General features: G+C 36.8%; 1 protein-coding gene across 1 annotated transcript; it reads right to left on the bottom strand.

Moving 5' to 3' along the window:
* Positions 1 to 4,439: 4,439 nt before the first annotated feature.
* On the bottom strand, positions 4,440 to 8,315 carry LOC141832643 (uncharacterized). The gene is made up of 7 exons (XM_074720107.1): positions 8,136 to 8,315; positions 7,802 to 8,060; positions 5,718 to 5,894; positions 4,976 to 5,630; positions 4,801 to 4,892; positions 4,561 to 4,620; positions 4,440 to 4,471 (listed from the first exon to the last, which is right to left on the bottom strand). The coding sequence occupies exons 1-7, from the start codon at positions 8,313 to 8,315 to the stop codon at positions 4,440 to 4,442; spliced, it is 1,455 nt and encodes a 484-aa protein (XP_074576208.1).
* Positions 8,316 to 11,296: the final 2,981 nt, after the last annotated feature.

Genomic DNA, 11,296 nt, shown 5'->3' with positions numbered 1-11,296 from the left:
GAACACAACTATTTAGTTTCCTCCTCCCCTAGGGCCGGCGGCACCAAGAGAATTCCTTCTCCCTTTTGGTTGCCGACGCCATCTCTTCCCCTCTCTTCTCTTTAGGGCCGGCGCCCTTTGGTATTTTCTTCTCCTCTTGCTTCCTTAGGGCCGGCTCCCTTCTCCTCTTCTAGTTCCCTTAGGGTCGGCGCCCCTTTAGTATCCTTATTCCATTAGGGTCGGCGGCCAAGAAGAAGAAGGAAGGAGAAGATCAAGAGAAGGAAAGAAAGGCTTCCTTGCTTGCTTGCTTGCCATCGGTGAGAATAGAATTGGTGGAGTAATCTCGAAGGATCGTTGTCCACACAACGTTCGAGAAGTGGAGAGGATATACAGCAGAAGATCGAGGGGTCATCCACTCCTTCTAGACATCCTGCAAGAAAGGTACAATTTATGGTTTCTGCTATAAATAAATTGTTTCTCTTCTGAAGGATCCTGAAAACCAAATACAAAAGCCCAATGATCTAAATGCGTCGATCAAACTTTGTTTGATCGACTATGAGGGCAACTTAAATCCGTTTCTGAAAAAAAAAATTTATTCTGCAAGAATTCACCGGAACGGGTTTTCAAGTGTTTCCCATCACAACGGCTACTGTAGATTGCATTATTTCTCCAGCTGTCATCCCCAACATTCAAATACCAGTCGATTGGATCTTACTCAATCGACTGATCAGTCGACTAGTCTCTACTTTTTACTCAACTAATCTTTTTGTGTTTTGGATCAGAACACCAGTTGACTGGTATCATCCCAGTCGACCGATGAAGCTGAAACTTACCTTTCAGCTTCCTTTTTCATCCCTTGGCATAGACTCACACCTTCAAACATCTTCCAAAAGCCTCATGCCCTTTTTGGATGCTTTCGAGCGTACGACTCCTCATCTTTGCAATTGCTTGAGATGTTTCCATCGGCTTCGTCATGCTAAGTTTTCCTTTTGCCAAGAGGCCGCACCTCTGGAACTTCACCATTTGCCAAGAGGTCGTACCTCTAGGACTTCACCAATTGCCAAGACTTCAAACTTGGACTTTCCTGTTTACTCAATTCACATATGTTAAATCACCAACATTGCCTAACTTAAACTCATTTAGCCAAACATTAAAACCAAATGATACTTGAGGCAAGATTGCACCAACAGGATCCATCCCTCTAGATATATCTAGTCCGCAGTAAACGGATCGCGGTAAAGACGTCCCAAATCCGTTGATGGCTGAGGATTTGCCACAAAGCCTATGAGGGTGAATAGGCCCACCGACATGGCCTATCTTGTTCGTAGTAATGGCTACGTAAATACACAAAAAATTCATTGATAGCTAGCCACTTGCTCAAAGTGTGCAGCTCCCTCGGCTTGCTAGCTGTGGAGTGATGGACAGGTTCCTTCTAGCAAGAGATCACAGTGGATGCTTGGTGCCAGGAGGAGACATAGAGGACTGCTGGATGCTGATAGCTATAGCGGCTAGGACATGGCCGTGCATGTTGGATGCTGGATGACGATGGCTAAGGTGGCAGTGAGGTGGTCGTGCGTGCTGGATGCAGATAGTTGTGGCGGTTGAGATGTGGCAGTGCATGCTGGATGCTGGATGATGATGGTTGAGGCGGCCGTGAGATGGTCGTGCTTGTTAGTGGTGGAGGTTGATGGTGACGCTAAGGATGGACATTTGTGAGACCTGGAGATGTTGCATGTGGCTGTCAGCTAGCGCATGACCTTCCTGGTGGCTGGAGGGCTACCCTTGCGCACCAGGCAAACGACGCAGCTACTGGATGAGGATATGGTAACGGACCTGCAGATGCACACATGATATTTATACACATGACTAAGTGAGAGACATTAATATGGAGAGTTATCGAGACGAGTGTGGTATTCATGAGGGCACATCTACAACATACCTTTGGCGATTGTTCAGATCTGACGGTTCATCAGACATGATATGAGCATACATCATTGGAGCTCCTGTATCTTCGTGCATTTCTTTGATGATATATATATATATATATATATATATATATATATATATATATATTTACCTTTCATCAGAAAAAAATCAATGAGGTACGCGTAGAATATTTATTATTCTGTAAATTTTTAATTTTCAATCATGCCTTGTACTCTGTTATTTCTTGTTTATGCATGCGTGTGTTGTGATAATTAGAGTTAATTATTAATTTATTTTCACTGCACACGTTTATGAAATGTATAAACACGCGTATTATACCAGAATCCTAACAATAATGACATCAAACTCTTATTGCAATCGATGCTACTAGTGTTGATTGATTTTGATACCAATAAACAAAAAAGATTTCCTATACTTAGTACAATAGTATAATAGTTATATAATAATTGTTATATTATAGTGACTAATTTTAAATAAATTTGAATAATTTCGATCAATTTGATAAAAAGTATTTTGGAATATAAAAATATTTCAAATATAAAAATTTTGATTAAATTAAATTAATTTTAATATAAAAAGAACTAAAATAAAGATATTTTGAAGATGAAAAATATGTCGAATGTTGTTTTGATTTTTAAAAGTGCCTTCGACTTATTTGATTAAATTGCATTTTAATCAAACGCCTGTTACTAATCATAGTTCATATATTTGCATTATCATATATTAAAATGCTCATGTGTCTTTTGTAACTATAAGATGAATTAATGGTAAATTTTTAATATGAAAGCGCATTGGCTTTTGTCATTAAAAAGAATTCACTATTTTTAAAAGGAGACTCCAAAACAGAGTTGCTTCTGCATGATCTGGACGTGATGTTGGGCCAAATGGTGGCTGCCCGTGACTCGCACCCACTCCGCTCAACCAATCGCACTGCACTCTGCGGGCGGGACCGCTCCCTGCGCGTGGTCCCTCCGGCCGTCCTCGGCCCGATCGAGGAAGCGAGGCGGTGGTGTGGCCTGGGGTAGTTTAGCGTGGGCTCCAGTCCTGGGACGGAGACGGCGACTGCTTTAATTGCCCGACGCTCTACAAAGACGATTAAGGTAACAACTTCATCTTTTACTCCAATAAGCCATTAACATTAAAAAATTACATACATCTTGCAAAACTATGAATCTAAATGCATCATAGGTTCAAGATTTACATATATTTTTTTTTAAATGTTAGAGCCAAGTTGATTTTTTAATATTTTTTATTTTTATTTTTTAAAATATTTGAGCCAAGCTCAATTTGAAAACTATCTCCATCCTCTATGATACTATCACTGCATGTGATCAACACTGGCTCGGTTTGACCCACAAGCTAAGCCACCCCTCTTTGACCTAACCCATAGATCAAGCGAGGTTTAGCTCCACGGAGCTCAAGTCATAAACAACCTAATCTAATCACCATCTCTACCCACTAATTCAATCAGTGAACCAACAATCCCAAGCACATTCAAGTGAATTTTCATTTTGATTTTTGATAACTATGAATTTAATCCTCAACAATCTTATTTATGGTCATCATTTGTAACACTATAAATAAGTCAAAAAAAAATCAAATTTGATAATGTTCAAACTTATTTGATAAGTAATTGAATCTCAAGTTAAAAATATATTAAATTATTGAAATAATTATTTAAATTTAACTTAATTTTTTTATAAACTTGAATTTGATCCAAACTTAATTTGAACTTAATTTATTTAGATATTATCAAATTCTCAATTCAAACTTATTTAATTATTTAAAACTTTTATATTTTAAATTTATTTAATTAATTATTGAACTTCACAATATAAATTTATTTATTCATATTGAAAATTATTTTATTTATTTATATTGATAAAAATTTTATTAATAAATATAATTTATGAATACTATTCATAAATATTATTTATAAATATCATTCATAAACATTAATAAAATAAATAGATATATATTTAAATTTATTCATTTAATTTAAATAATTATTTAAATTTATTTATTTAATTAATTATATATATAAATATTAAATAAACATAAATAAATTATTATCAAATCATACATTATTATTCATGAATATTTAATTCATTTACAACCTAATCATTTGTATTGAAAAGAGATACCTTCCTCCTTGCACCATTATTATGATTTGCCTCATTTTGCATTGTTGAAATAATAAATGAGACTAAATTGAAGTGGCAAATCAAGTTATTGAACAAAGTTTGAAAGTATAGAAATATTTTAACTTCCTCAAATCTTCTTGGTTCTTCATTGAGAGATATGTTTGACGAAGATTCAAACCATTAAACCACAATGATTCTAAGGAAAGAGAGGAAGGTAAACAAATTTTATAATATTACATAGAAGCTACAAATTAGCATAAAGAGTCACAACTAGAAAGAATTTGTTAGAACTCCAAGCATCCTTCGTTCCTTCTATGTCCAGCAAATTAGTTGTTATCAACAATAAACCATTCACTCTTTTTCAAGTGTTCATGCTTGCTTCGCCAAAACATTGCTTTTAACTGCCAATTCATCCAGAAATTCACCATTATGTTAACATAATTTCGAGCACTTTTGCAATACAAAGAAAAATAAATATAGCTAGACTTACCAGGGCTTACGATTTTAACAAGCTTTCTTTTAGCTTTTACAGAATCAACACAATCTTCGCCTGTTATCATGAAATGAACAAGGCAAGTACGGTTTTTAAGTGGATGTGCATTAGAATCAAAGAAGCGCAGAAAAAGAAAAAGAAAAGGAGGGGGCATTTTCTAAATTTTATAGGATTGATTCTAGGCTTGATCTTAGTCAAAAAGCTAAGAAAATTATCAAATTTCAAAAGATTTATAACCTTGAATATTAATTTCCTTCTCAGAAATTAGTGAGAGTGAGCTGTCCGGTTGATCAGATGGTGAGCATCCGCTTATAACATTGTCAGTGTAACTGATTTGAGAATGTAAAATTAAAATACATTAGGGGAAAAGCAAGAATTAAAATTTCTAAAAAACGTAATAGCAAAATTTTACCTTGTAATTGAAGAAACAAGTGACGGGCACGACTGAAAGGAAGGATCAACTTCACAATCAAGACCAATCTCAGCTAAGAATTCAGAGAACGAAAAATCACCATTGAAGATACTAAAATCTGGAAGATCAATATCAAAATTTCTAGACAGTTCGCCTTCACTTGATGTAGAACTTCCTACAACTGGTTCGTCAACACTTACAGTGACAATTGGATTATCAAAGTCCAACTTTCCCTTTATGTGTCCTCTCTTGCTTTTTGAATTGAGTTTATAAGGTGAACTAATATGGTAACTCCTCTCAACTGCATAATACCCAGTATTCTTGAGGGGGCTGACTATTATAGTTTCAGAAGCTATTATAGAGCAACTCGAAGGAGCAGTTTGCTTATACATGGCACAATCACTGGTTTGCAAAGAGCCATTTTCCAAAGGGGAACAAGATTTGTCAAGTTGAGACTGGAATGCTTGTGGAGGCGTTCTAGGTGAAGAATTTATCTGGCAAACAGCTGGTTGCTTACAAGAACTCTTTCCCGCAGATAGCAATTGCATTGACATGTTATGTGTTGCTAAATTGGTAGATTCAGCATTTGGAGTGGATATACCTACTTTTTCTTGACTTTTTGTATTAGAAGCACCTTTGGAAGCCAATGTGACATCTAAAGTTCCAAGAAAGGAATAAATAATCATATAAAAGAAGAAAATTTGTAAAGGAAATTTAGATTTACAAAAAAACGATCTTATACCTCCAATAGCAGATGGAAAATTAGGTGAATGAGTCCGCAATTTCTTTGGTTCTAAAGGATAATTTGGTGAAGGCTTCATTGACTTTCTCTTGTTCACATTGGAAGAACTGGGCATTGGAGATTTCACAATGGATGGTTGTGCATATTTCATTGCAGGTATTCCATTAATTGCATTACCTACATGGAGAGCAAAATCATAACAATTTTAAGAAAGCAAACATAATTTAATGCTATGAAAAGTCCAAACTGGCAACATGCATTATGAAGACTAATGTAATATGCATTGGAGTTTTATTATGTATTGTATTGGTATTCAAGAATTCATGGATAAGTTATTTTCAGTATACATAACAGAAAAGATGTTGCACATGATGTTGTCTATAAATATATGAACACTGAGAAGAGAAAACAAACACTTTAAGTGTTATAATCACGTGCAATCTCAAGTATTAAAGTTGTTTGCCTGAAACTAATCCCCTCCATTCCATTGAACGCTACACAAGATTATATAACATCCTTCTCAATAGTTATCCCTTACCCCTTTCGAGTATGTTGTAAGATTCGAACCTAATTTATTGTGTTACACAATGCTTAAAGAATCAAGTCCATAATATGTTGTAATGTGTTAATAGATAAAAATTGAACAAACATGTTATCAAACAGGCACTATAAAACATAAATCTGGCCTAACCACAATCAACCTAATTATCCTAAATCAGCCAAAGCAATGCAACTATTATGGATTATCCAACCTATGTAACTCGCTTGAGATCAATAATACTTGTAAATATGATTAACAACATACCCAAACTCCTTTGAGTTTATAACCATCTCATGCAAGGAAATTTTTTGGCAATCTGAGTTGTAACAAATATTCAAGCAATGAAAATCTCTCTCAGTTATAATCATGGGCATAGACATTCTTGTCAAACCACAAAACAGACTTCCTTTGTTCTGATTTTATATGAACACATGACTTTCCTATTCCTTGCTCTCTAAATTCTACAATTCCAACAATGCATAAGAGCAATTTGCTCCTAGGTAAAAAGTCCTCATGATTGCAATGATCCTCAACACTCAATCCCATGGTTATCATTAATGATCTAATTTTATATTCATCTAACAAGCATGTTCTTTGGGTGCATAATTAGTTTGGACAAGATACTGAAACATACGATTTATTCGCATCAGCCAAAGGCAAGAACACTTAGTCAACCTCATAGCCTGGTTTCAATAAAGAATTGACTAATACACATTTGTTCAAAGATACCTATCTATTCAAAATGGGACAGCTGGCTAATAATTAGAAATACTATTAAACTCACTCCTATAATTTCAATTTTAGGATCATATTCTTCATACAATTTCAATGTGAATGGATTCAAATACAACAAATTTAATAAATGCAGAGACACAAGAGTTTGAAGAACTTAACAGCACTAATAGAGACAAGAAGGATTTATACTTCCTAGCATAAAATAGTTAACTTTTAAGCATTGCAAAAGATTCAGGAAAGGCTATGGTAAATATCATTCAATTCCACATCTGATCAGTTGATACTTGTAGCCAAGATGTGAAATTAGCAATTAAGTTTTGAAGCCAGATCTTGTTGGAGACCATTCCCATAGGATTGCATGATTTCTTAGTGTGATGTGATCAAGGGAACAAACCTCTCGGTAATTTTTTTCCCTCTCCTAAATTTAGCTATTTGTTCTTCCTATAAGAAGAATTTCCAGAATTTGTTCAAGGTTTACTCACAAAAAGGACTGTGTTGTTCGCAAAATATGATGTCTTGAATATTAGATCTTTCTAGACAAATTGCTTAATTTATTTTATCACTTTTACTTCTTAGATACGCAAGGAGCCAAAACACGAGGTAATGTTCTGGAGAACTATTAGCAACATAAAAAGTTTGAACGTCCTAGAAAATATATATCAAGCTTTAGAACATTGACAACGATCTAGTAAAATGGTTTCATTTGATTTACCACCAAAATGTAGTGCATTCTATATGGTTACCATTTTTTTTTATATAAAACCCAAAATTGGATTTGTTTTACTACTTGGAGCGAAAGGTAATGTACCTGGAGGAGAACCACTACTACTGAGGTGCAATGTGGGAAGGATTGGTGTCACTGGGGCCGCCGCGTGCTGGGTAGGAAGAAGATGAGTCGACGGAGGAAGAGGAGCCGTCCCGGGGGCGTGGTATGCCCGCAGAACCTCCTGCATCCCATGCAACGCCATCTCCACCCTCCGCCGCTCCTGGTCCAGCATCACTCGCTGCTCCTTGAGGCTGATATACTCGTCAAGCATCTCGCCTAGCCCTAGCAACCCCTTAGGCACCTGGATCCACATCCACCGAACTTAATCCCTCAATAAAATGAACAAAACGAAGCAGTCTTAGGGAAATGGGAGTACCTCTTTGGCCTTGGTTTTGGCGAAGAGGTCAGAAGCCTCAGAGCGGAAGGACGCGAGGGTGGCATCGAAGTGGTTGTCGGCGAGGTAGCGTTCAACGATGAAGGCGATCTGGATGCGGGTAACCTTCCCCTTGCCGAGATTATCCAGCTTCCTGGATTTGGTGCTGCCATGCTTGGCCATGGAAGTGGAGCGCCAGCGAACAGGAAGAGACGGCAGATCCATTAACCAAGCGCGAATTTGATACTATATAAAGGAAAAGGGCGGGTTAGGAGCGAATAAAAAACGAGGGAAGGGATGGTTATAACTTTTAGAGGGGGAAAAGTGATAAGCGAGTGGCGGCAAATTTGAATTTGGGAGAGAGTTTACTGGGCCTATAAATCCAAGCCGGCAGCCCAATCACGCCTCTAAGGGCAGAGCCTAAAAGAGCCTAATTTAATTATGTCCACGCTATTTACTTATTGAGTTTATTTAAACTTGTTTCCGAGACATAGCTGAGTTGGTTACGATGTAACAGACTTACAGAAGAGTTTATTTAAACTTATTTATTAAAAAAATTAGCGAACTGAATTTAAATTTTTATGACACTCAACTAACAGTATTATTGTCCTTATAAATTAAATTAAATATTTATCCAATATATATAATTTATATTATTTCTTATTTTAAACATATTATAAATAATTTAAGACTATAAAAATTTATAAATTATTATATTTTTATATATTTAGATAAAAAATTAAAAATAAATTTATATATCAATTTTATAGGTTTAATAAATATATTAATTGACGAATCAAATTTATTAGTGTTTATATTTATCTATTTTATATATGTTTTATTATTAAATAAATATAAATGAATTTTATTAAATTGAACATCGAGTTTCTTCATGAACTTTCAAGTTCATGAACATCAAATTTATTGAAAAATATGAACTTTAAAACTAAGTTAGTTTTTCAATTTATTTTTATTTTAAAAAAACTAATATTCAGACAAGTTTTTATTTCTATTTAGAGAAAACTTTGGGTATTTACGGCCAGCAAAATTTTATCTATCAAAAATTATTTTGAATATCAATTATTACTCCATTAAATTTCTGTTAAAACATTGACCTAAAAGCTATTCCTAGAGGTGTCACAAAAATGAATCTGACCTATCAATCCAACCTAATTCTATATAAAAAATATCGAGTTAGAGTTAAGGATTTTTAGGTTCGGGTTGGGAGTTTTTGAATTGGGTTGAGTTCGGGTTGACTTGAATTTAGGATATTCCTGTCTGAGATCACCGCAAGATGAGCCATCAGATATCTTACTTTTGTGTTAATGAAGTTGCGCAAAACCCAAGAGTAGCTGGACCAACTGGAGATTCTACGAAGTTCCAAAGAGAAAGAGGATTAGAATGGAGATCAAGGGTGCCCTGAACTAGCCATTTGACGCTCAAGTTAGGTTCCTGACGAAAGAGATAGAGAAGAGAAACGGTAGATGAGCGTATGTAGATGTAAGTGTGTGTGTGCACGTACCTCTACTTGTGAGAGCGGACTCCCCTTATATAGCGCGATAGGGATGACACATCGCATCCATAATAAAATAAATGCCCCCTTCTCTGCCTTCCATATTTTGAAGTGTCATACTATATTAATCGCAAATCGTGGTATTCCATCACGTCATGTAGTGTATCATATGACCCACGCATGACATGCTAACCCATGTTCCACCCCTACCATTACCGGATGTCAAAGGGTCTTGCCCACTAGGAGGACGGGCGTTGAGGAGAAGTGGATGAATCACTGGGGTTCAATCTCAAGGAAGGCAATCAAGTCAGGTTGGTCAATCAATCTTCTAGTTTGTTGATCGCCAAGCCAATCGGTCCTCAGATCGGTCGGTCCTCAGGTCATCGAGTTGGTTGCCCTTCAAGTTAGTTGGTCTTCGAGTTGGTTGGTCTTCAAGTCAATCGATGTTTGGGTTGGTCGAGAGGTCGCTTCCATTTCCTCCATCCTATGTGTCCCTTCCTCGTGAACCGAACTTTGACTTTCTCGACTGGGGTAAGGACGCCCATAACATAAATCTCCCTTGCAAGTCTAGTCAAAGAAGGCATGAGTCAAACTGACTAGACCAATCCTATGATGCAACCCCAAGTCAAAAAATCCACATAGTGAGATAGCAAAACCTACCTTTACTAAGGTCACGCCCCATATTAAAGGTGCGTTCAAGGCAAGTGACGCGCCCCATCCTAATATGTCATTTTCGAGGCTTATTAGTGGTGATGGCACGTCCATACAAAGCGATCGAGGTGACAACAAGATCATCATGATTGATCAGATCTTATGGGATACTAGGGCAGGATCTATGGCAGGGGTTCCCTCGCTCCTTTGCACCTTTGCGTTTCTCAGATTGTACGGTGCAACTGAGTGTTGCACATGTGTATATATTAGATTTGGGATAAGCAACGTCATTATTCGCATCTGTGTTGCCTCACACTCTACATCTATAGGCAATCTCTTCATCACTCCGCGACATCGATAGGTGATCTTCTTCCTCCTCATTCCCTACCTACAGATCTTCCCCCTCCCCTTTAGCTTGTAAGTCGTCTCACTTCATTTTTGTAATTTAGGATGGTTGTTGAGGGATTTGTGAGTCCTTGGTACATGTCAATAAGGTTAACCATTACCCGAGAGGTGAGGAGTGAGATTAGGCACATATTCAGTGTGCCGAGAGACCATTGAATCTAGGTACCCACCCTTGACCAGCAACCCCACAATCCACCCTAAGGCTTCACCACTTTCTTTTATGGTGTATCAAATCTCCCTGTGTCCCGTGATCTTCCACTACTTTTGTACGTGAAGTGAATGGAGCATATTTCATGGTGAGGTCGGGTTGTCATTTCTTAGACAAATACCCTAGTTCTCATAAGGGTTGGAAGTCTAGGTTCTTTTTCATTATACCCTCTACCCCACTAACATACCCTATTGAGTGGCAACCCAAGTTGCCTACCTCTCCACCCTTAGGTTTATACAAGAAGTAGTCAATCTATTGAGAAGCGGTGGAACTTCTGACCCGACCTGCGCTTTGATGTGACCAAATTAGTGGGCGAGGAAGGCTTGCTCTATCTTAGCCACTTGAGTCCGATCGACACCGACTTACCTCAGCCACTAGATAAGTTGT

This window comes from Curcuma longa, chromosome 7, assembly GCF_044706935.1.
Source record: "Curcuma longa cultivar G26 ecotype Majalengka, Jawa Barat chromosome 7, ITB_CL_G26_1.1, whole genome shotgun sequence".
NCBI classification, from domain to species: domain Eukaryota; kingdom Viridiplantae; phylum Streptophyta; class Magnoliopsida; order Zingiberales; family Zingiberaceae; genus Curcuma; species Curcuma longa.
The sequence above is the reverse complement of the archived record's forward strand: the minus strand, read 5'-3'. Positions and strand labels throughout refer to the sequence as shown.